The 26,293-nt window shown below is 41.3% G+C and overlaps 1 protein-coding gene across 2 annotated transcripts in view; it reads left to right on the top strand.

Annotated features, from left to right (window-relative positions):
• Nucleotides 1–25,002, top strand: part of CHCHD3 (coiled-coil-helix-coiled-coil-helix domain containing 3) — a 148,295-nt gene extending 123,293 nt beyond the window's left edge. The window contains exons 7-8 of one of the 2 annotated variants that reach the window (XM_082771639.1): nucleotides 18,829–18,964; nucleotides 24,283–25,002. In XM_082771639.1, the coding sequence (XP_082627765.1) occupies nucleotides 18,829–18,964; nucleotides 24,283–24,306 (160 nt within the window). In that variant the 3' untranslated portion in view covers nucleotides 24,307–25,002. Of the gene's footprint in view, nucleotides 1–18,828; nucleotides 18,965–24,279 lie in introns of both variants that reach the window. The other variant, XM_082771638.1, reaches the window with a different exon arrangement.
• Nucleotides 25,003–26,293: the final 1,291 nt, after the last annotated feature.

Below are 26,293 nucleotides of genomic sequence, written 5' to 3'. Positions count from 1 at the left end.
TCATTTAGGAACAGAGTAAGCAGATAGGGCAAATCCTGCCTAAAATAAACATTTCTGCTTTATCTGCTGTGGGTTCTGATTCCTCGCAGTGGATAACACTCACAGCTGTGCACTGGTGCTGTTTCAAAATATTTAGCCCTTGCTCTCCCTCTCACGTGGAGCCAGCAGGCAGCGGCTTCTTGCTGCTGTTTTTGGGGCAAAAACACTGAGCCGAGCAGGACTCGAGGTGCCACAGCCCCGAGCCTCGTCCTGCTGTGTCACTTCGGTGTCACTTCCAAACTCCTGCACCTCCAGCAAAGCCAAATTCTGGATCTGGTCCTTCACAGCGTTGCGACGTGTTGGCATGTTGATAGGCTCCTGGGCGAATGTATCCCCTGCAAACAGCTTTAATCACGCAGGATCCTTTGCATCGTGAGACGATTGAGTGTTCATTCCGAGTTTCAGGTTCTGATGGCTTTATTCCCTCGCTCCGAGACAGCTGGTCGGGAGCCCTGCCGTCGGAAGCGATGCCTCTGGGGAGCTGCAGGGCTCGTTTGATTAAACGCAGCGAGGTGTGGGGCTTGCTCGGGCTGCTTCACGCCGGTACCGTCTTCTGAGACTTTTATTAAAAACAGTTTCCCGGATCGAATCGATTTATTTCACGTGCTCCCAGATCATTTCTGATAATTTGATCATTGATGGAGGTGAGGCCTTGGTGTTAGCACGGCAACAGGCTGCTGGAGCCTCGAAAATAGTTCAGTGGGAGGTTGCTTTGGGACACAGTGAACAAGAGTATAAAGCAAAACCTCAGTGCTTTACCTTCCTTTAGTTACTGACTTCTGTGTCATGGAGCTTGGTTTATGAATGCTTATCGAAGATAAAACATAAACCACAATAATTATGTTTTATGGTCATCTGTAGATACCTAGAAACATTAAGAATATTTCCTGTAAGTTGTGTTTTACCTAGTATGCGTTTTGAACTGGCAAATGCAGCTGAGAATGTTTGCCATGAAGTCGTGTTGAGTGGCACTTCGGTGTGGTTCCCTCACAAAGCAGTGCTGCCTATTCTCTGAACATTAAAAATATGCACTTTAGAGAGAAAATAAGCTTTATAATGACCACTGGACAGAGCCCAGGGAACCATGGGTTTGTTTTGAGGCACAAGGTGATTTCCAGGGACTCTTCTGTGCTTTCTGTAAATAAGGAATACCGATAGCTCCTTAATGCAGACGTCTTCAGTAACTGCAATGTGATACTCACATGACAGTAGTGTAGAAATCCATGCTGGATACATACCCATGTCAATAGTTTGTTCTCTTGTCTCTGCTTGTGCAGATCTGATGGTGAGAAACTTTCGGTTTTCCAGCAGCTCCTTCTGCCACCTTAATTAGCATCAGTTGCTTTTAAAAACTAACGTTAAAAGAACGGATTATAAATTATTTATGAAATACCACATAATATTTTTCAGTAAGAGAAAATAGAAATCTATTTAGAAACCCGTGGACAGAGCCTGCAGGCTTGCCTCCTTCTAGCTGCTCTCCCTTTGCTCAGTCAAAGACAATGGACTTTAAGTAGAAACATCTGAAATTCATCTTTTCTCTTTCAAACGTAGCATCCATTGCAGTGCTTTGTCATGAAACAGTTTTTTTAATACTGTTGGTGATACCGTTGTTGGTAGTAGTCTTAAATCCTTTGTTCCTAACATTTGAAAAAATGACAAGAGAATTGCAGATGTTGTATTATTTTTTGTGTTTGTATGTAACTGATTATTTAATTTGCGAGCTATACATAATGTAATTATCCTTACAGCGTAACTCTGGCAGTAAGTCATGTCCTCTTTTCACTTCGAAGAAACAAGAATAAGCCCCAAACCCCACAATTGGACTCACTCAGATCTTAGTGAGTCAGTGAGAGAAGCACAACTTGGCACGATGCTGTCTGAAAGCAATGCCACGTGTCGCAGCTGGGGACAACTTAGTTACCCAAATGTCCCACAGGTGAGCGTAGGACTGCTAGAAGGAGTGCACAACATTAAATACCATCAACTCATCTGAAACCACAGGGCTTTTCTTAGCAGCAGAGGTACTTGAACAATCTTCTTTGTTTCTCCTGCCTTTTTTTGGGTGCCTTAGTTCCCAAAGGCATCCTTGCTATGTAGCTGCCCCAGCAGTGGTGTTCACACCATACAGAGCATGGTCCGTGGCAGTGAGCTGCTTAAATTAATAGCAAGTGCTGTTGTATGATAGCTTAATGGCCTTGCACTGCTCGAGTGAAGTATAAATGGTGTTTTGCAGGGTGGATGTGGCACTGTCACCCCTCTTAGCTGGGAAGCAGTCTGGATTCAGAAGGCGCAGAGCTGCTTCAGGTGGAAAAGGCGCTGACAGAGACTACAAATCTTTTCTGTCTCTGTTATTTATCTTGTACATCCCAGATTCTGTTCCTTTCAAATGCAAAAGGAAGAAAACAGAGTTTGTTTTCTTTGCTCGCCCCTTTCAGCCCGTATTCAGTCCTAATAAACTCATCTCAGCCCTGCTAGAGCAGAGCTCGTTTGAGCAAAATGCTTGACTTTCTACCATTCCTTGTACCTGTGGTTTTGCTTTTTGGACAAACACAGTGCTTCTTGGCTGGGCAAACACTTTACACCATGCACACCTAGATATGCCTTTGCATTGGAGTAAGGAAGCAGAAGTTATTATATTTTAATGTAATACTACATTTATAACTCAGTGATCTTTCAGATAGCCTGTTGCTTCAGCATCTTGGCTTGATGAAGGGATTTTGGTGGTCAGTGTTATCCCCGTCTCCATTTCTCTCCAACCTGTGAACATATAGATGAGGATTTCCTTTGAACAGCTTTAAAATATCAAAATCCTATAAACTCCTCAGTGCATTTACCTGTGAAATGATGATCACTTCATAAATGACAACTTTAGTTTTCCCTACAGCAACAAAGATATTTAACTTTCTTCCTTTGATCGATAGGGCCCATTAGGAATGAGAGTACTCAACAGAGCTGGATGAAATATTAATTGTGCACTTTTCAGCTAGATGCAGATTCATCCTGAGTGAAGTGGGAGCGGGGGATTCTGGCGTAATATCTGTGTGTTTTTCTGGTAAGCCCAGGACTGAGAGTCTGTTTGCATGGGGATGGGTTTCATTGAGATATTCAAACTCAAACGTGAACTTTAAATGTGCCTCTTTGGGCAGGAGCATTGAATTTTGAAGCATTGTTCTGAAGCATTGAATATGTTAATATATTGAGAGTTATATTAACTTTTTTTTTTTTAATCCATTATTCAAAATTTAGGTAGGGCGTTAATTAAGAGGGCCAAGCCAATTCTTTCCCTATTTGCCCGTATCTTTTTTAGGAATCCCATGTACATTCATTAAGGCTTTCCTCAGGCTATCACCAGTTTTTCACACAGTTAGATACTTTATGGTCTGGAATAGGGAAAGCAATCGTAAAATTCATTTCAGTAAAGCCCAAAGTCATGACTAGGAATTTTTTATCTGATATGAATTAGTACTTAAAATAACAAAAGACTTGCTGGAAAGTAGTTAAAACAGGATAAGCTTTCTAACAGATGTAGTCAAACATGCCTAGCTGTCTGAATGTCCCTTTCCTCTTCAGGTGCATCTGGTCGATGTGTTGGAAGGAGAAGCACGTGCTCCTGCCTCAGCACACCACGGGTTTTCTGTATTTGCTTACACAGATGCGTTAAGTCATTTTATAGACTTCCTCCTGAAAAGCGAGCGAGCGAAACTCTTCCTTCATGCATCAGTGGCCACCAGTTAAATTGGCGTGTTCCCTAGTTTTGCGTGCCGGTAATCAACCGAGTCCCCTGAAAATTGATGGATGCACTCATTAAGGGCAGTTCTTGCTGCTGGCTGCAGTTTCCTGAGCCACTCGTAGTAACCAGGGAGGACCGAGTGCTCGCGGCGCGCTTGGCACGTAGCGCTCTGCTGCGGTACATCTGGCTCCCCGCTCCCTTTCAAGGACTAAAGCCTCTTGTTTTAATACGTTAAGCATCCTTTGTTGGGATTTGATGTACACACAAGTAAATGATTTCCCAATTACAGTGTTAAACCAAGGAAGGCTAAAACCCACAGTCTCCTCTTTTTATTATTAATTTGTTCTGCGTGTTGTAATCTTGTGTTGCTGAGATTTACCAATACCTTTTTTTTTTAAGGAGTTTTTTTTTTTTTTTATGAGTCCAAGCCATCTGTAGAACCAAAGCCTACAGATCTCACAGCCCCCACTTCCGAGCACACAGCAGCACGCCTCTTTTTCTAGAAGGGAACAGGTTTTGCAGAGTTGATGGCGGTGATGCTTTTTTTCTAAGAAGCGTACACCTGTTTCTGGTTACAGGGTAAAGAATGAATGGCCAATTACCTCGACATGTTCGAACACGACACTTCACATGGCCAGGAGCTTGTGCTTTCTGTTTGGTGAAGGCCCCCAACTACGTAACCATCCGGTGCAAAATCACGGGGTGGAAAGACAGCGATCCTTGATCAGCTGCTAATCTTGGTGCGTGTGCAAGCTGCGGGGAGGGAGGTCAGTGCCACTGACCTTTGTTTTCCCAGCAGAGCCCTTGAACAAGATGAAGTGATCAAAGCAGGATGCCAGTACATCAGCACGATCTCATTACTTTGTAAGCTGCATGCACAGATGCTGCTGTTGCTGCATCAGGCGTCCCTGATTTACATTCATAACACCTCCATTACAGCTCATTTGCTACTACTTGTAATTAACCAGTTCTTCCTTTTTTTTTTCCTCCCTCCCTTCCAGTAGTGTTGGGCTAAATAGGGGGGAAAAAAAATTGACTGCAGTCATTCTGCTTAGACTCCATCGAAGTGAAATCACGGTTGGAAAGCCAAAGTATACATTAAACAGTTGGGGAAATAATATAAAATCATGTGCCTTGTTGCAAAGTGTGGTTGTACCCAGAAAATAAGGTTTATAAAAATAGAATTAAGATGCCTCATAAAACAGTTAAGCTGTCCTGTTGGCTTCCAGTTCAGATGAGGCTAAGTTCAAAAGTAAAACTTCCCCCTTTTATTGCCAGGAGTAAAAATGATTACCTGGACTTGAAAATCGTACAGTTTCTTTGGTATCTGGCAAGCATATTCCACCTACCTTATCCTGTAGCTCTGAAAGATTAAAAAGAATAAAAATATGTTATTTATTTTTCCTTAATGTGAAGTTGATAAAGACATGCAGAGAGCAGGTATGCTGCAATAGCTCCTTCTCTGAGCAGAGCTACGCTTTTAATTACAGTTTATCTTCCAGTATTGCTTTTTATCTTCCTATTTACTTAGGGCAGTCCGAAATGAGATGAATCTCAGTGGAGAGTACCATGCAGATTTCGACCTGAGTGAGTAGTGAGGGCATCAGCATAACATAACATAACATGAATACTCCAGCCAGGCCTGGAGCATTCAACAAGCTTCTCCGTATCTTCCACAGAGAAGCAGCCAGGGAATCCTGCTGCCTCATTTCCATTTCTTAAATAAAGCCCTCATTCTCAAGACATCAGAGCAGCAGAGATAACGCTGCTGATACCAGAACCAGGTCGTCTTTGTTTAAGGCTGGTCCTCCTGCGTCTCCGGTGCGTAAAACACAGAGCTGCAGCTGCCAGCATCTGGAGCAGGGGATGCTGCAGCTGCTGGCAGCTGGATGGGTGGCACATGGGGGTGGCACTGGATCACCATGTCACTCTGCTGGCCTGATGGAGGAGGAGGTTTGTTCCTTTTGCCACTGGCAGGCTCCTACAAATAAAATAAAATAAAGTTGTGCCGGGTCGCACTTGGTTAACCTGAATTTATTGGGGAGTAAAACAAAACAGTGCAGCAGGCAGCTGGCAACAGGTGTGCTGCAGGGAGGTTGGGTGACAGAGAAGCCTTTATACTTTTGTTTAGGATTAATGCTTTTTATGTATTAGAAAGCCTAGCGAATTGCTTCCTAGTGTAAATTTAATTTTAATTAGTCCAACTAAGTTCTACTGCAATAAAAATAATGAAAGGATCTGGGTATATGTGACAGAAGTGAATTCAGTTATCCCTTACAGTTAAGGGACTGAACTGAAGTCAGAGGGGTAACCCAAATATACCAAATCTGAGTCTAGAATTAAGAGGTCAGTGATTGTCATTTTTCACAAACTTTATAGGCTGTTCTTCCTAATACAGTATATTCTTTTTTAGTGACCTGATTGATTTGGGTCTCATTTATAGGTAAGAGGGCAGAACAAGCCCCCCAAACTTCTGTTTTCCATCTTAAATAGCATCAAACAGTGACATTTTGGCTTTCTTTGTTGATCCTCTTAGTAGCACATGTGGTGCAAAATAATTGTGGTTTTGAAAAAATACAATTTTGATTCTTAAGATTTTTGATTCTCTAGGAGTTGACCACAGCATCAACGTGTACATTTTTGTACATGTTGTTTTGTGAAAAGGGGAACAGCATCAGGTCTGTCCTCAGAGGCATTGCTACTTCTTCACACCTCCAAACTCACATAGTTTAACAATTATTCTCCTTCAGTCAGAGGAATTTTGACATTTAGATAACCAAATTTTAGACAGCAGTGGCCTTTGGTGAATATGGTCAATTTTAATTTTTTTCCTAGGAGATGTGAACCTTCAAAAAAAATTCCTGCTCTTCTTAGCTTGAAATTTCCAGCAAGTTTTCCAGATGGGCATCTCTTTAAACGCAGCTGTATGAGTTGGTTAATTGATCAGAACATAACCATGTTGGCCATGAAGCCTTGTTAGTTGGAAGCACTCCGGTCCAACAAGATGGTTTGTGTCCCTAGCAGAAAATTCAAGTTTTACTTATTTCCCTTGAAATACTATTCTATTATTTAATATATATTCTATACAGGAAAATTTTGTGCTGATGTGCTGCCTGCCTTTTCTTTAAATTTTGTTCTGTTATTCTCAGTACTCCTCATTGCAAACCACTAAGTTATTTTCTCAACATGCTTTTCGATTCTTTCAGTGGTTATCGCTGCATCTTTAAAGTATGAGTCCTGACATCCACAGGAGAAAGTGTGTATATTGGTCATGAAATATCCTAACCAGTTTTTGGAATGCTTTTACAACTGCTGACCGCATTTTCTCACTTTCTTGAGCGTGAGCTGCATTTTTAAGCAAATCAAAGCTCTTTTGCTGGCATTTCCGAAGAGGGGATTTCCAAAATATTTTTGTTGTACGTGGGGATTTTAAAACATTTGGCTTGTGTGGGTATGACCTGATATTTTTCTTGCATGGTGCACACTTAGAAGCATGAAGGGCACACCACTTTCTAACCCTAAAAGAACAGGGGAAGGCACACAGCTGTTCGGTAGGAGAGATTTTCCCCTGTTACTGTTTATGAACAGTTAAGCGTTAGAGGGGTTTGTCAATTCAAGTGCTGTGTGCCTCTTCGGAGGATCCATAACTGAAATTGGAAAACTCGTCAATATTTTAAAAAAAATCGTAAAAATGCACTCTCTTGCACTGTCTTCTGCATCTCCATTAATCTGCCTGCAATATAAAATCAAAGTAGAGTCCTGAAACATTTAAAGTACACATTTAAGCCTTGGGGAACAGGACTGGAGAAAATAGATAAAACTAATACGCGAACCTTTAAGGAGACCACTCGAGTGCCATGTCCGTGGCTATAAACGTTATAAAGATAGAGTCCCCTGTCAAGGATGTGTGAAGACGGATAGTGTTCCATAGCCAAGGCTGCACCATGCCATATGCATTACGGGAAGCACCAGCAGATCAGGATCGAAAGGTTTTGCGAGACAGGCTGTATAGATCTGTGTGTAATAGACTGCTGCTCTGTCTACACTGCTTTACTGTTAGCGAAATCTTGCTCTTGCTTGGGCTGATGAAATGCAGCCCCTTTTGTTCCATCACATACGTTCTTTCCCCTCTGCCGTGACTAGATGCAGTACTTTGGCAAAAAAAAAAAAAAAATTGCCATAACCTTCTCAATAAAAAGATGCCATAAGCACAGTCAGCGTGGAATTTAGAAACAAGTTCTTTATGGATAATTTCAGTGTCAAATGAATCTAGTTCACCAGCTCTTTTCTACTATGTATTTTGGCTCCTTTAGGTAGAAATATTATGGATATTTTTCTGGGTCATCTACAGAATGGGTTTTGGTGGCTCTTCAAGAAGATCAATTAAGCATAAAGCTAATCTATGTAATGGCTCTGTCCCAAGTTGTCTTTATTTTAAACCTGGAGACCTGTTGGTGATGCTGCATGGGACAGAAGTAGTCCTCAAGTTACTCAGCACCTGGTAAACCTCGTGTTTAGGCAGATAAAGTTGCTGCTGCTCTTTGGATCCCCACAGGAGGGATGTGTGAAGGTCAAACTCTACCATCGGCCTCTTGTTCTGGGTATGCATTGTAAACTGAGTTTTTCCAGGTAATATCCAAATACATCTTGTTACAGATCAGCCATTATCCCTTACTGCCCTTAATGGTATGTGTACTACTGAGAATAAGTTTGTGTGATTCTGTCAAACTTTGTGTTCAGTGCTTGCATATAAATCTTCCTTTGTCGCATAGATCTCTGCTAAAAGGACGTGCTGAAATACTGCTCATTTGCACTTCTTACTACAGTTTCTTAACATGATATGATTCAACGATAGGTATTCTCCTGAGGTCTTTATTTTGTCCGTGTAAATCCATATTATAGTACAATATACCTTACTTGAGCTAGGAGAGATAAAGCCATTGTAACGGACAATCGTTTTACTGAATAATGAAAGAAATGAGAAAAACAGTTATTTCTCTAAAACTTTCCTGGCCACTTAGCATGGGTCCCAGTTTCAGGCCATTTAGGAGATCCATTAAGCCACTGGGTTGCTCCTCTGCATGCATTAGTAACAAACTCAGCGTAATATGGAACAGGCTTGCTGTATCATGGACACATTTATGAAGATTGATAACAGCCAGGGTTCAGTGTTAACTTTTATTGTCAAACAGGCTGCAGGAAAAACTGCCTGGTATTGCTTTTCCTTTGATTTATGGAAAGGTTGCTACATGAAAAAGACATCACATAAAATAGCTCTGCTGGCAGTAGCATTATAAAATAGGGCCGTAAGTAGACCAAACAATAACTAACTACAATTACGTTCATTATTATCTCTCTGAGCTCTCTGTACCTTTGCTAGGGTGCTTTCACTTGCTACCCTGGTAGTTTTAAGGCGGACCCACCTGTCCTGCTCAGTGGGATAAGCATAAGTCCTGCTGTTTTAGATAGGCAGCGCCCCAAGAGGAGCCCTTCCGTGTTCGTGCCATCTTCAATCCGCAAAATGAAGGAAATGATTCAGAGTCAACCTGCTTGGGGCATTCCACAAACAGTGCTCGGAGGAAGAGGAAAGGTGTTGAGAAAAAATGCTGGTTTTGTTACAATTTCCATCATTGAGGTATTTTGCTCAAAATTATTACTCTTCTCCTGAATGGGTTATTTCAGACTGTATTGTAGTTATACCCTTAACATCAAGACCCAAACCCATCTGATGATGGCAGAGATCGCCAGGTTCCAGCTCTGGGTGGCAAGAAGAATTGGTTTGTTTCTCATAGCCTCTGTAATGAGATGTGCTGCAACAGGAGCGAGTCGAATTCTTTGGTTAGCAGCAATTAGCAGCAAAACCTCAGTGAGAACCAGTTAAACTTCAGGGGCACGACCTAACTGGGGAAAACTTTCCTGGTTGATCTGAAGCTTGGCCAACTTGCGATACTTAAAAAAGCACTCCGCTACCCAACAACTATTTGAGATGTTGGCGAAAAATTGGGAACTTACAAATGGTACGTGATGAGGTTGTAAAACACGAGGCATCAAAATTGCTTCCTGGGATCAGACCGAAGCTCCATCCAGTGACTTCGTGCCTCGTTAATGCTGCCAGCACACGGCGAATGCATAAGGAGAGACCTTTGCAAGCTCTTTCTGAGTTGGCGATGATGATTTTTAGAACACCCTTTTGGTGCTAAACTGCTTTCCAGGTACCATCGTGTCCTGAAACAGTCCCAGGGACATTTCCACCAGCAGGCAGTGAAAAATAACGAAGTGAATCATGAATGCCTTGCTTTAGAACCCCTCTCTCTAAGTGCTGTTCGTGATTTGTTCATGGTGAGAGGTGCGTTTTCCCTGCTGAGATGCTAAGAAGGGTGTTGAGGTCATTATGTTTTCCTTTATTTCTACAGCATGTTGTACAAACACATTTAAACTAAGATATATTATAACAAGGTCCAGTACCCACTTATCAGCAACATGTTTGCAGGGTGATTATTCCTCTTTGTGTGTGTTTCTTAACACGTTATTGTTATTGCAGCCCAGCTGATTATATTTTATAAAGAGTGGCTTGCCACAGCCTGGTGCAAGGCTTGGGGAAGTGCACGTAGTCTTTGTAGCTTATCAAAGTGAGTCCGAGCCTCTTTTTTATTGAAAAAACTTCATGCTCAAATGAAAAATTGGCATTTATTTTACTCTCTCTTAACTTTTAAGATTGCAACCTTCAGTTCCCTCCAGTAATCATCACCCACGGGAGCAGTGATGCTTGAAGTGTTTAACTGTTGATTGCTTTTCCTGCACGCTAGTTCTGCTCATAAAATCTCTTATTTTTTGTGGTCGGGAGCAGGCTTTCGGGCCTCTTACAGTCGAACAAAACAGTTAAACATATATTGCTCGAGAGAGTAATATTTGGATAATAATGTGCCACGAGGTAGTGTCGTGTGGTGCTACATATTGTGCGCAGCAGTTGACCTTTGCTACAGATAAGAAACACGTCTCCTTATTAGAGCACACTCTATGGCACCTCTATAAAGGGAAAGCTCTTTTTTAGTGAGGTGCTGTGAAGATTTTATTGTCACGAGTTGGGGATGATGATGATACTCGTGAGTTTACAAAGCCTGAAGTGAATTGTGTCGCTCTTGGGAAATGCGCAGCAATAATAAATCCACGCCGTGGTTGTGGTTGTGGTTTGGGCTGCTCATTTGGGTGCTTGGTCTTTGCTTGGGTCTGTCTGTGTTCCCTTTGTGTGTGACATACCCTTACCGTGGAAAATTTAACACAGGGACATGAATAAATTTAAATGGATTAAATATCCATTAAAGTGGATAAAATTGCCACGGTGTTGTTTTGCCACCTTCATATAGAGACAGATTTCATACTGCTGCAGAATGATCTTTTTCTTTAGAAATTAGAAATACTTTATTGTATTTTACATAGTTTTAATACAGATTAATATAACACGAAGTCCTGGATCAGCAGTAGTTGCAGACCAGTGGTGATATTAAGACATGGTACCACCTGTTATTGTTGGCAATGGTGGTCTTTGACCTGCCTGCTCGTAAACACCTGAGCGAGCGGAGTCTAGCTCATCCTCATTAATTAATGTTTTGGGAGGAGTAATGAGACAGAGTTCAAGTGATGCTACATGCAACCTAAAAATAATTTGTGATCCGAATTTACATTATGAGGTTTGAAATCAAGCGTTCATATGCTGATCATGCGTGTGTGGATGTGTGGGGTTTTGCTCAGTTCAGGCTGAGCAGATTTATTTGACTCTCGTGGTTGGATTAGTTTGTTTCCTTTCTTGCTTAGTGATTGGACAGACTTATATACATCCAATGTGATTGTTCTTCCTCTTGTAACTTGCCAAAGTAGGAACCAGTTTGGATCAGTGCAAGACCAAGAAATTATTTCAATAATATATATATCATATATGTACATTACATAGATGCAGTATATTCCATGTGGATAAAACTGCAGCTTTCAGAGCTTTCTCTTTTTCTCTTATATATCTTATATTTCTAATATAACACTGTAGTAACTATATTTTCTACACCATAAAGGCATGCATGCCCATTTTGTAAGTGTAAAATTTGTATCATTGTCATCCATATGGCTGTTTATTTTAATATTTAAAGCCTACATCCTAGTATTTAGTAAAAACTGTTCTTTAAGCTGCAGGGTTAAAAATGTGCATCCTAAATTTGGGTAATTCCAGCATGTGGTTCCCTTTGCAGCTGTGAGGACCAGCTGTGTGTAAGGTACATTTGTATAATAATATGTTGGTGTACTTTGTATTTTAAGTTTTTTTTTGTTTTTTGTTTTTTTTTTCCAGGGAGGGGAATTCTATAAACAAGCAGTGATTTGGGATAATAACATTCAATGAATATCAATTTAAATAAAAGTATTGAACCTAATTGTGCCTGTCAGGCTGGACAGCAGTCTCATTCCGTTGATGACTTGCTCTTCAAGGTGTTCAGAGCATTAACAGTCCCAGCGGGTCAGATCAGAGGTCCTTCTAGCTTATCAGCCAACAGCAAGGAGTGGGTACTTGAGGAAAACTGTAAAAATAGGGGAATTAGACAGGGATGCCATTTTACCTTCAAACAGGCAGTGAAGTGGGGCTTTCCTGAGCCAAACACTGTATTTTTGCTCATAATCCTTTGATGGACTTCTCTTACAGTACCTTGTAATTGGCTTTTGAACCCAGCTGTGCTTATGATACCCCCGGTATCCTCTAGCAGTGAGTTCCAGCTTTTCATTAGGTGTTGTCTGGAAAAGGCTTGAATTATGTTTTTGGTTGTAAACCTACTGCTAGAAGACTTCATTGGCTGTCTCTCTGAATAATTGCTCCTTATGCCATTGATGATTTCGTACATCTGCCACATGTTTACTTGCAATTGTCTTTCTCTAGGCTGAAGAGATCTAGTCTAGTTCATGCAACATCCTCAGAGGCTGAAGACCTCAGCAATTAGTTCACCAGTCTAATTAGGATTCAGAACCAGGAAATCTTTCTGATCCACATCCCAATTTCATCGTGGTGTAAGTCCCAGCCCAACAGAGGGTTTAAGAATGTGCATAACTTTGCACATGCAAATGTGGAATTACTCACTGCGTGCAGTTACGCTTGTATTTATGTGCTTTGCCAGATTTGGGATCGTAAATTCTCTGTTAATCTTAGAGATGCTCTTTCCTCCCTGAATGCAATAAATGTGTTGTTGCATTACGAGGAATGGTTTCCACTTTGCTTATGATAAAAGCTGAACCGCTCTCCTACCAACATACCAGGTGGTTCACCAGGTGGGAAACATTCACTGGGAAAAAATAAAAAAAAATTAAAAAAGACCTACAAAGGTCAATAGTGCTATCTGCCAGGCTTCTGTGTTAAACCAGGTTTTTGTCAACATATTGAACTTGACTTAGCGCACTCTAGACATAATTAAACGTCTGCCTCCAAGCGGTGCGTGTGCGTGAATATGCTGGGATGTGTCTTTCCGCCTCTTCTCATCTCCATCCCTAAATTTCAGAGGTCAGGACGTTGGGAACAGATTTTAATTTGCTTCCGAGGGAGACGAAATAAATGAGAGAATGACAAACATTTGCCGAAGTTTTTGTCGGGGCTGGGATTGTGGAGTCTAAAAATACCACGGGCAATATTAACACTGGAGCTGATCCCTCGTAGCACAAGAGATGCGTGTGTCAACAGGCAGAGGGGGGTTGTGCTCAGACTTGGGCAGAAGTCATTTTTTTAGCATTACTGTGCACTTTTAGTGTTCTCACTTGTAACAAAACAGGAACGACTGCGGCTCTCTTCCACCAGAGATTTGTTAGGAAAATTCTTTTCTTTTACAGCTTTTGGAGAAGTCACACTATGTAGTCAAGTGTAAATAAAAGCAAGAATCAACTCTGCAGTACTTGATCTTTTGCTGGCAGCACTTCCCACATGGTAATTTTGAGGGCTCTGTGTAGGCACAGTTTGATTATGGACTGCTTCGCAACGTCGGTTGTAGATACTCCGAAATCAGATCGTGGTATTGCTTCCAAGTGATCTTTAGAAGAACAGAACCATTTGGTTTGTGCTTTACACGTTTCGTAATGCACTCGCAAGTCATCACCTACTTAATGTGCGAAGACAATTTTTAAAAATAATTTAATATAAAGAGTAAATTAATTTAAAAGCTAAAAATACTGGTGCAGCAGTAAGGATCTTCATTACCATATGCCCTTTTGTGTTTTTTTTTCCCCCTGTTCTCTGTTTTGCAACTATTTTCTGTACTGTAAACAAGTCCTGTGAATTCAGCGAGCAGTGATTCTGTGGAAGCAGCTCCTTTTTGGATGAGGTAATCTTAAAAAAGAATAAAACCCCCAGCACCACCTTTTTGTATCTTGGTGGAAAATACCCCCTGTCTTGCCGCTGTTCCAGACTTGTCGCTTCCACCTCGTCTCTGACCCGACCTTCTCCCTAGGTCTTCTCAGCTAGGCGTACCTTTTGCTCTTGCTGACTCTTTATGCAAAACATACAAAACATGGCCTTCCTTGTCCATCTGCTCAGCTAAATCCCTCGCAGCTCGTGGTATCAGTTATTGCAACATACGTTTTATTCCCCATGGCCATGAGAAGGGAAATCTTGCCTTGACGGAGTCAGCTGAGAGCAGTGCTGTAAATGGTTTGCCTCCCCAATATTCCCATCATCTCCTTTCATCGTCCACTGGCTTCCCTTCACCTGCATCACTTACAAGTCACACATCTTCCTTTTTGAAGCCCTTTATGGCCCATATCTGCTTTGCTGTCACTTCCAGTCCCCATTTGCTTTCTCTCTGAAGCACTGCTGACACTACCTTCCACCCCCAACTCACCCCTTTTACCAAACAAGCATCTGCTTTTACTGTTTCTCATTATAAAAAGAAAATTTCAGTAGACGTAGGCAAAGATAATTGATTAACTTCCCCCAAATCCCTTTAAGATTCCTCTTGGTTGCTCATAAAGCACGTGAAAACAGTCAGGCTGTTGCTGTGCCTATTGCGAGGGCACTGCCTCAGTTTCCTTTTGTTTCACCATCTTTCTGCATCGATTTATTGCTTCTTATCTTTCTGGGCATTATAAGCAGGTTGAGGAAAGACACATCTTTTTTTTTTTTTCCTTGCTTTACATGCTACCAGTGCAGGTGGGGTCTGATGGTGGCGTGGCTCCTACAGCTGAAAGGAGCAAATAAAGCAGCTCAGGACCTTGGCTCCAGTCCTTCACCGTGCTGCCGTGTTGGGTCTAAGAGGTAATGTGCTCCTTTTTTGGGGATTGATTTTGAAGCTGACACTTCCCTGGGTGACACCTGGCATGACTAGGAGAGCAGCACATGCTGGGGACAGTCCCCTTTTTGTAGCTCGGACACACACACGTGCTGAGCTGCTGGTTTGGAGGGGACAAATTTACATTTAGGGGTGCTGGCTGGGCTGTGCTGCCTGGCCTCGGACCCAGAGCATCATCTCTGCCTCTTTCACTGAGCACAAGGTAGCTGTAGATGCCAAGGGTTACACGGAGAAGAACAGATGCTTCTGATAAGTGTCAGCATTTTAATGAGGAATAAAATTAAGCCCTGGATACTTCTGGCCATCTAATGGCAGAGGTTTTTGTAATCCATGCTGGTTTTTTGTTGCTTTTTTTTTTTTCTTCTTTCTATATTTTATGACAATTGCCTGAAGTCCTGATCTGGTGGGATTATGCCAGATACCTGCACAGTTGGAAACTCATCAGCGATTCAGATTCCTTCAGTCAGAATGTCAGTTTTATCACAAAACTTACCATGGTGATTTCAGATTTCCTCTTTAGTAGACATTTTGTTTGAATGCCATGAAGGGGCTCCTTTCTCGGAGCCCCCAGGAATACAATAAGCTATGCTCTTTGAGACAGGCTAGATGAGTACAAAGTTCCTCTCATTAAATTTTCTCTTCATGCCTTCGCATAGAATATTTCTTTATAAAGCTCTCTCTTATTTTCTTTTGTGTCTTCATCCCATTACCTTTATGAGATTGTGGTGCATCAGCTTGATGGAAAAGGTGGGCGCGCGGCTCCCTCCGAGGTTTATTCGGGCACGCAGAAATATTTGCTGGCATGCAAGGTGCTCGAGGAGCAGCTGGGAAAGCGAAAGCAGATCAAGTAATTGTAAACTTAATAAAAACACGTTAATAAAAGCATGCCGGGTGGTGCGCGGCGCAGCTCGGGCTGCTGCTCATATTGACTTTGGAGAAGAAAGGCATTTTAAATTTCGCGTGTGTTGATTCAGTAAAGTAGTTATTGAGTTGCGCTGAATGGAGATGGGCCTCGGTCAGGCTTTCCTGTCAGTCCTTGTTGACTACTACAGTATATATTTTTCCCATTGCTTTCTTCAGTTTAGTCGTGAAATTCCCAAGTAATTAAAAAAAAATTAAAGAAAAGGTTGAAAAGGGTTGGATGCTTTCCCTGCCACATATCTCAAAATAAAGCTCTCAGGACACAGGGAAGGAACCTCGTGCTTGAATAGGGTCAGCTCTCACCAGATCAGGTTGGTTTATCCATTCAGCCTTTAAAATCTTTGTGTTTCCCCAGCAGATTCCTCCTAACGACTGTTTTTTGCGCTGTTTCCCTTTTCTGACAAGCTTCTTCTCCAGTCGTGCCCCACCAGACCTTTAAATGTGTCTGTAAAATTACCCTTATTTACAGGAACATTAGCGAGGTTATCTTTTAGGGAGATGTTTCATTTCCCTTTTGAGGAGTTTCCTTGCCGGTGGCTGCCTCTGACCGTCCGTCTGGGAGTCCTGTCATCCATCACCAACCAGAAATCAATCGCAAACCCTCTGCTGGGTTTACCATAATGTGTGCTGCAACCTCCTTTCCTGAGCGGGAGATCCTGCCCTGCGTGCTTTATGGCCATCTAATGGTAGATAGTAATCTCATTTAGCGTTTTCCCCAAAGTGCAAATAGTGCATTAGGGGAGCATAACAAGCACAGCAGATCAATACGGAGCCGGTGCTCTCCTTGAAGAGATTAATCCAAGAAAATGGACTTGGTTGACTTCAAGGAAATGGCCTCGTTTGCATTGACCAGCGCTGGGGCTGGCTTGTGGTGGTGGGCTGAGAGCACGTTTGGAAAATTCACTGGTGAGAAGCTGTAGGATGTGAAGAAATCGTGGTGAGGCAGGAGACGACACGTCTGCCTGAGCTCCGGTGCTGTCGGCAAGGCGAAGTGTCCATTGAAGCATTCAGATAAGGAATAATATGTGTCTTTGAATGGCTAATGGCACGGCTCAGGGAAACAAGCCATCCACAAAGATCCTTGCCACGGGTTAGCGACCCCCCCAGATGGCTTATTTGAAGAATTTACATTTACAAAATTTATGTAGCCAGTATACAGAAGCCCGTTTCCTTCTCTCTTCACATTTAAGACACACTCAACGAAGTCACTTTAAAAACACTTGTGAATAAAGGCACTGCTAGGTTTGCTGTGTGAGGGTTTCGCCAGCTCCTGCTCTATTGTACTGGATTATCAATCCAGACCAGGGTCTCAGGCATTTGAAACGAGTGCTGGTTTAGTTGGACCTAAATCATCAGAGCTGAGTCATACAGCTACAAAGAGCGGACGAGATGCTTCAGCCTTTACTTTTATCCCATCCAGCCCCAGCCCTTGCTGTAGTCAGCCGGTGTACAGCATTTTATGGCCGTACATTTTGATGCCTAACACGCTCTTGAAACGCTTGCTGATATCAGCAGAGGGGGGATTAAGGGAAAATCCTCATCCGTAAGAGTCTACAGAAGTTTGAACTTTCAGATCATAAAGTGGGGAAGCACCAGGGACTGCATTTAAATTCTGCTTCGGGTATTTCACAGATGTACGGTAATGAATGAAAAGAGGAAGAGGGCTGTTTTCTATAGGTATGGATTGTAAAATCAAGGCGACTTAACAGGTCTTTTTTGGTACTACATCTTGAGTGATTGCCCAGAAGTCAGCTCCCCCAAGGAACCGCATTGTGCTTCATGTTTCGCCTTCTCGCCGTAGTAAAGCAGAGATCTGTCTTGGCCAATCAGCAAAACAAGAAGGAACAGAGGATTCATCTGAGGATGCTGTGGCTGATGAGGCTCGTTCTTTTTACGACCTTATTGAACTAAAAATAATGTGGATGTTAGAACAGCCATTGTCGGGCTTTCCCAGTAGGGTAAATGGGAAAGTGTATGAAGTATACAGTTCACACACATAAAACAAATGGTAGTTTTAAAATTATATGAACCTTCAATGTTTTTTTTTTATAAAGTTTTATGGCTCTTTTTCTACTGCTAAAATGGTTTATTTTTGCTGTGAAAGGGCTATAACAGTAACTAGATTTTGAATACCTTAAAAGATGTTTATAAAGCAAACGTCCAATTAACTTGAAATTACAGTGGACCTTTCATCTCTCTAACACTCTGCCACCCACTTGCTTTTGAATCAGGAAAGTATTGTATTCCCATTTAAATTCTGTGCCACTATCAGTGTAGATAACATTACATAGATTAATGCAAATGACAAGATTTTTGTCCAAAAGAGGGTTTATTTTGCAGAACAGACGAAAGGAGTTTCCATTCCGTTGTGTATTGCATCAGCCAAAAAGATGACAAGAGTAATTAATCCATACAGTAAGGAAAATAGACAAAATTCCTAAATAACTTGCACATCTGGCGTCAGGGTTACAATTGAGGTGATGGGTAGAAGAAGGGAAGGAGGATGCGCCAAAAATAGAGGCTATCATCAGATCAGCAAAAGCAGATTGTGTAATTTGCTGATGCTAGCAAGTTTTCTGCATTCTCTAGGTCAGCCCAATGGGTGCTTTCTGCCTTATACACTAGCAATATTTAATAAGTAGCAAGACTATATGGTCCTAGGACTATACAACAATGAAGCTTAATGCGTCCTGCAGTTCTGTGGCTGTTTTTGTGACTGCAGCCTTCCTTTGTAACTTTAAAGTGTTTTCCTTCACATCCATTATTTAAAGTTGCATCTTTCCTGAAACGTTTTTGAGAAGGAAATCAAAATGTTCTTTCTTCTTTCCCCAGGCGATACGAGTCTCATCCAGTCTGCGCAGATCTGCAGGGTAAAATTCTGCAGTGTTACCAGCAGCATGCTCAGGAGACCCTCAGCTGCTCTGCACTGGCTAGCCAATACCTGCATTGTGTCAATCATGCCAAACAGGTGGGTGTACAAATATTGCAACTGAAATAATCATGGAATAAAGAGAAGAAGACTGTTGGATTACCCAATTAGTCCCTCTTACATGCTAAAGCATTACGGTTCCCTGTATGTTGGGACTCACAAGCTCCAAGGAGTCCACTTTTAATTTATTTAAATGATAGGGTTTCCATCTCTTCCCTTGGGAAACTGTTGGTTAATGTACAACCTGTCACTGTTAGCAGATGCTGCCTGGTATCTGCAGTTTTAGTAGTAAGACAAGGGGATTTAACTAAGTGGTACTATTTGCCATAAATATGGCCACTTTCAGTAACAGGTGAATGGATGCCTCAAACTAGATTGCTCACCGGTTGGAAGTCTTCATTTCTTTTATGTACTCAGAGTCTAATACTGCCATTTACCTGGGCTTTTCCCCTTGCCATCCAATTTGCTATGGCATGGGTTGTTACTTCAGATTATAAACTTTTATTCTTTATTAGTGCAGCTAAAGGGAAATGACAGTACTGCATAAATGTTTCAGTTAAAAGAAGCTACAAGTTCTAAACGTGATTCTTTTTCATCACCTTAAATCAAATACAGTGAAGTATATGTTGATCTCAACTGTGTTCTTAGCCAGTTGGAGATGTGCTTGTAGGCCATATATATAGTATATATAAAGGTGCTTAAATAAGTCTGTTGATCTTTATTTCTGCTAAAGTCTGAGTTAATCTCTGAACATGTGAAAACACATGCTCTAATTTGTTAGCAGGGACTGAGCAAGAACGTTTAGTACTTGATAATGTCAGTCATCACTAGAGTTAGTCCTGCCCGTACAGAAGAGCAGTAAGACCTTGACAATAATCATTCTCTGAGACCTTTGTGCACTTTTGCTGGTGCAGTCCTGCCCTGGCACTGCTGAAGATCTTTATGGAGTCAGTGCTGCTTGTGGTTTAGCACTGTGTAAATTTTGTGGGAGGTTACAGTTGCATGGCAGTGCTACAGCGGTTTCTGCAGGCCACAGCACTCAACACGTTTGTGGGGTGCTGTTATTATAATTATTTGTTTATACAGTTAGTGGGCTCCTTTCTGAATAGGCAGCCTGGCTGGAAGACAGACGCAGCCAGCAGCTGTAGCGTCCTTGTTCACTGAACGAGCTGTGGTGCAGGACCAGGACAATTTGTGAGGCTGTCAGGGCAGCTCTGAAATCTCTTTGTGATATTAAACGTTGTTATCATCAGTGAAAACTTTGCCTGAAGAGGGTTCATGTGATGAAATTTAAAAATAAATGAGATCAACCTCTTCCTTTCAAAATTACCTCCTTCATTACACCCCTCGGTGTTTCTCCTGCCCACTTTTAATGCTCCTGTGCTCCTTCATTTCCTTTAAAACCCTACAGCCTACCAGGATCCCTGCTGATGAAATTTTTTTCCTGATGGCAGAGCCTGAGGTTCTTTTAAAATGCCCCATGCTCAGACATCCAAGCATGAGAAGTGCAGTAAGTTTTGTCCAGGTGCCTTCTGTGGACACAGGACAAGTTTTGCCTGTCCCCCTTTTTCCCTAAACTATACAGTTTTCCATGGCTTTTTGAACTGTGTTTTTTTTTTCTTTGAATTGTTTGCTACTATTTTATTTAATTCCATTCTCTTCCTACTATAACGAGCAAGAATTGGTGTTCGCATTTTTTTTTTTTTTTTAAGATTTCTTTTAGTATGATTTTTGTATTCCAAAATCCAGTTTGAAGTTACTAGACAGAGGATGTTTTGAGAAATTTTAGAAAAAAAAGGCTAGTGAATAATATTAGGTCATTATGTAGTCAACATCACTATGGCTTGCATCATCTGAAATGCTAATTTACTGTATTTATAATTCTACATTATTTTTAACAGTAACTACAAAATTTATCCTAATTATTCATATTTAAGCTATAACTAAAGTTAGTATCTGATAGTAATTTCTTCAGAAGACTATGATGAGGATGAATTAATTCATGTTCAGAAGGTGCAGGAAAAGGAAATTGCATAAATATGAGCATTAGGTTTCTGAACCCTTTTTAAACACCTTTTTTGTTGAAGATCTTCAACCAAGCCTGTCAAGTAGTTAAAAGTGTTTCCTAAATGCTTCTTATTCTCTTTCACACATGCTTCAAGATGAGAATTCAGAGAGGTTTCTCTCTTATGATAACAGAGAAAGAGAAGCCTTTTATGATGGAAATATTTGCAAGCAGGAACGATTGTTTTTCATAATGAACATCAGTCCTCTAGAGCTCATCCTCCATGTGTTGCAGCTGTAAATGTAATTATTTTTACTCGCTGATTGCCTGGAAGTCCAGACAAACAGTGACTTTGAAATAATTGCTAAACGCTGCTATAAAATACTGCAAAATTACCTACTGTGTATGCTTGCTTGGAAGACAGAAGAGCAGGATAAATAGTAGATTCAGAAATGAAAAAGTTAACTGACACCGGCTACAAGAAACAAACAAAGAAGAAAATTTGCTAGAGGGAATAGACCAAGATATTGAAAACCAAATAAGTTAACTAATCCGATTTCCTGGCGGTGAGTCTGGGCACTTGTGCTCAGGCTGAGCACACTCTGTGCTTTTCATAAATTGAATTTATTGACTCCTCTTTCTTTCCTATCTTGCTTATAATTATCTCACCCTCTCTTCTGTATGCTCCTTATTTCTCATCCTGTCTGTAATCTCATGTCTCTATCTGTCCTTTTCTCCCCTTGTTAGAAAGGCCCAGAGAGCTGTTAATTCAGAGGAGTTTGACACATCGTTGTATCTTCAGTTTAAATCTTTTCCCAAAGTCAGGGGAAGCTCGTGAGATAAATTAAGCTCTATTATTAATGTTTGTATTTTATTATAATAGAAACAGAGAGAAAAACTACTTAATGGAGCCATTAAAGGGAAGATATTAGGATTGTCTGTGCCATGGATTTGTGTTCCCAGTGCTGACGTATCTCCAGCAATGCCATTTCTTTACAAAAAAATGACATTTTTATTGCTGGTCCTAATGTACCACGCACTGATGTGGACAAGGTGGCTGTTGAAATACCCATTATTTTTTTCTAGTCTACAGGGAGTCCTAATTCCTACACGGAAACACAGCAATATTATAGTGTAATGAAGTCTATGCAATAGTTTCCTGCTAGACCACTGAATATCACTGGGATGCAAGTCTCTGCAGGTGAGGTTCGAAAGTATTTCAAAGAAAGGTGCTGACAGCTGCTGGTGTCTGACAGCCTGGCTCCTAAATGCTGCCCTTCAGCCTCTCCAGCCTCTTTGTGCCCATTATTGTGAATTGGAGGGTAGAGTGGTCCTCAATGATGCATCCTGGTCAGCACAAAACCATCTTGTTTAGCCTCATTCTCCAGGTGCCATCTCTCAGTCTAATGGAAAAAATATGTAAAATTAGTGTAGCTGGAAACACTTTGGGCTGAAACACAATAAAGAGATGTTGTCTTTTAACACTATTTAAATTTAACACCACCTTGACTGAAGAAAGTTCATTATGGAAGGGTCGGATCAGGTTCCCTTCATGCCTACATCGGTGTCATGGAGAAAACACAAGGAAAAAATGCTAAATACATGAAGTGACTGTCTAAGTGATGATAAATTACAAGAGTCAGTAAAGAACGTTAAAAAAATACAGACAAAAACAAACAAAGCCCTGGTACCCTCCCACTTTTCTGCAGATGAAATTTTGTGGGCAGAAATCTGCATGTGATGAACAAATACCTGCAATTGCTTTCCTTAGGACATTAAGTGAAAAAAAAAAAGTAACAGAATTTTGCTCAGATCTTTTGGGAATTTCCCGTGATAATTTATGCAGTGTTAAATTTACGCAAAGTTAATATTCAGCCCAGCAATGGCTTTGAGCAAGTTTCTGTGGTACAACTGCAAAAGGAGACTTCCCGATGAAATAGCCTGCGCCAGTTCTACCGAAATCTCTGTGGGGATACTGTCGAGTGAGAGCAGAGATTGTGTTAACCAGTAAAAGTTTCCCTTATCTTTGTTTATAAAAGCAACTAGGGAGTGTAAAACTGATTCTGTTTATTTCATCAGCACGTACCTCTCTACCATGAGTTGTAGAGAACATTTGTGATCACGAGGACATTTTCCATCTTTTCATGTGCTCACTGTCCTGCTCCTTGCTATGCATCTTCATCCTCCTTGCAGGATCACTGCTTGAGTAGTTCTCCAGATAATTTTTAGAAAGATTGTGAGAATTTGGTTAAAGACATAAATGACAACAGGTTTCCGTTCCCTTTATTTTTAGTTTTCCTGAATCCTAACTCTTTGTCTGACAGTACAGGCCTGCAAGAAACTATGCCCGGTGTGGCCAGGTACTGACCACGTATTTGAATCACCTGTTGGTAGGTCTCCTGTAAGACTTCAAGGTTCACATCTGGGCCTGCTCCTGACATAAGCCCAAAAAATTGTCAAATCCCTTGCTATTATTTGTTACAAGGAGACTCATAATTACCAGCTTTCCCATTTTCTGGATTTTGAAGGGCAGAACAATAGATTGCCTTGGTCAACATCATAGTCCACCACTGAGTTTAGGTGGTCTCCAGCACGCTAGAGCCTGTTTTCTGTTCATTATACTGATTTAGATAAGTAGTACCCGTACATGTGCTTGTTTCTACGGCCCCTTTATTCATGAATCATGGCAGTAGGAAGTTCTTGGTAGAGCCCAACATACTGTCCTTGCAAGTCTGCATTTTTCTGGGAGACTCTGAATAGAGTCGAGACCTCTGTGGCAGAGCTCTCTGGTGTGGCAGTAGAAATAATTCTTGGAGGACTTGACAGATCTATACTTTTAGCTCTTGGTGGCCTGACTGTGCACAGGAGGTGAATAATGAAGTGCAAGTGCAGTGCGACATGTTCAGACTATCAAGATTTCGATGATGACTTGGAATATAGGAAGAAGGTAGGTAGGGGAGATACTTATTGCTGTATGGCTTCAGGATATATTTCCTCGAGTATGTAGCTGCTGGGAACAGGATTTATCTTATTGTAAGGTCAGATGTTTTAATTTCCTTAATAGCCATAGCATGACTAGAGCTATGATAGCATTAAGATGGATGAATAGGAATTGTTCCTGCAGCTCTCCAGCCCTCCAGATGTCTGGATTGTTGAGTCTTCAGATAGCTTCATTCTGCCTCTGTGATGATGTGTGTGTTGACAGTGTTTCCTTTTCTATATTTTAATTGAAAATATTGCAAATCCTAGGAAGGAATTGTAGCCAAACTTCAGTGTGTCTCTGGAATAATTTTGATTTATTGAAATATGTTTTTTCCCCTCTCTTTCCCTCCCCCAACCGTTTTCTTAGCAGAGCATGCTTGGGAGAGGAGGATAAAGGCATTGTCCAAATCAAGCACAAGACCATCAACTCTAATTTCAGCAGAAGAGCATTTTTTCCCAAGAATGATATGACAGCCCATTTACAGGGCAGACCAATAAAGAGAAGAACTGGAAGAGCCATTTCAAGAGCAGCAGCCATCACGGCTCAATCAGTGTGACCATTTGAAAAGCCAAGACCTATATCTTATTACATCAGAAATCTTACATCCGAGGATACTGTTCAGTCTTAGTAAAATCCACTTATTGGTGATTGAAGGAAGGAAAAGAAAAGAACCTCTCACTGACCTTAGAAAGGGGAAATATCCTTCAAATGCTGCTATTTCATTGAATCTCCTCAAAAATTTCTCACTGTCAAAGGCGTGGGTATGTAACACTTGCTGTGCCGGGATGTGGCAGCAGTCTGTGAGCAAGCCAGCTGCCTCTTCTCACTGCACAGCCTGCGTTCGTTGCTTACACGAAGTGTTTCCTACAATGGATGATGACGTAAATTTTCCTTTAACTTATTTCACAAATTATGTAATTAAATTAAGTCTCTCTTCAGGCCTTCTGCTGGAATGGTAATGATCCAACACTTGAGATGTAACATGGCCTTTATTTACATGGAATGATGCTGTTGTGCTCCTCACTCCTATCAAGTACTGACGAATATGCCTCGCTCTGTACCAACAATAAATGTATTTTATGAACAAGATTAATGTCTCAGTCTGTCTCTCTTTCCACTTCTTGGAGGCTGATGGTGTTCCCTCTGCTGTGCTGTCACGTTTTTCCAGCAGATGTTATTGCTGAGGCTTTACAGCATAGACTTTTACGCATAACCAGCCTTGGTTTGGGGAACAGTACTTACACATAACTGCTTTCCATCGCAGCAACCTAAAAGGATCCCGCATGATATAGCATGTTGTGATTCATGCACCACCAGTTTCCTTTCTCAAAAAGGATTTGGGAATGAAAGGGCACGTAGCTTCATGCAAGTAATATCATTTGAGTTAAATCATGTAATCCATATGTCTATAATGTGGGGGTTAATTCCTTTTAACTGTCTCCGTTCAGATAACCACTGCAGAATTCGTCTTTCAAACAGTCTTAGGGAAGGACTTTTACACAGTTGTCCTAGTGTCAAATGAGCAATGTGTTGAGAGCCTTCTGCTGTCTGTTTACCTGCTCTGTTTCCCTAATGGGCTATGTTTGAACCGCATCACACTGTACAACTGTGAGTGCACCTGCAGATCTCATTTGTATTCAAAATACTGCCAACATCTCTCCTGTCGTAATTATTGAGATGCTTTGTGAGTACTCTTTAATTAAGGTTTTTTGTTTTTGTTTTTAATGCTACAACAAAAATAAAAAATAATAAAAGAAAAAAATGAGCTAGGCTTTTTTACATGCAAGGGAACAGTAATAGCACGAGGTAAGGGAAATCCTGGCATTCGGTGTCAGGTGCCAGGTAAACTGCTTGAGAGAAATAATAGGGACATAAGCGACATGTTTACATGGTGACTTGCTGTAGTGTTTACAAATCAGCTAACTCACAAATTCTCCTTTATAATGTTCTCTTTTGTAACAGAGAGCCAAGAAGCTGGCAGATCCGTCCTTGCCAGACTTCGAATTGGCAGCAAACTCCAGCATAGAGGAAAAGCAGACGTTTTTAAGGCCAGATGATTCTGTAAAATCAGGAGAAGAGCTATGTCGGGAAGGTCTCTGTTATTGCCAAATGTTTATTGGTTTCCCATCCTGACAGCCTTGAGCAATGGGAGTCAGTCTTGCTTGCTTTCTTCCAACTGTGTTTCAGGCTTCATTTGAGATGATGTGTTCTTTAAACATCTTCTGTATCATCAGTCGTGTCATCTCTGCCGTGTTTTGCTTGAGCTTGGAGGATGCTGATTGCCGCAAATGGAGCGTAGACTTCAAAACAGTCCACTTGGTGGGCAACTTTTGCCTTTAAAGTAGAGCAGTGGTTCTGAATGTTTCTTCTGGAGTGAGCA

Source organism: Aythya marila (assembly GCF_965140915.1).
Source record: "Aythya marila genome assembly, chromosome: 1".
Classification (NCBI taxonomy): domain Eukaryota; kingdom Metazoa; phylum Chordata; class Aves; order Anseriformes; family Anatidae; genus Aythya; species Aythya marila.
Note: the sequence above shows the minus strand (reverse complement) of the source record. Positions and strands in the feature narration are given on the sequence as shown.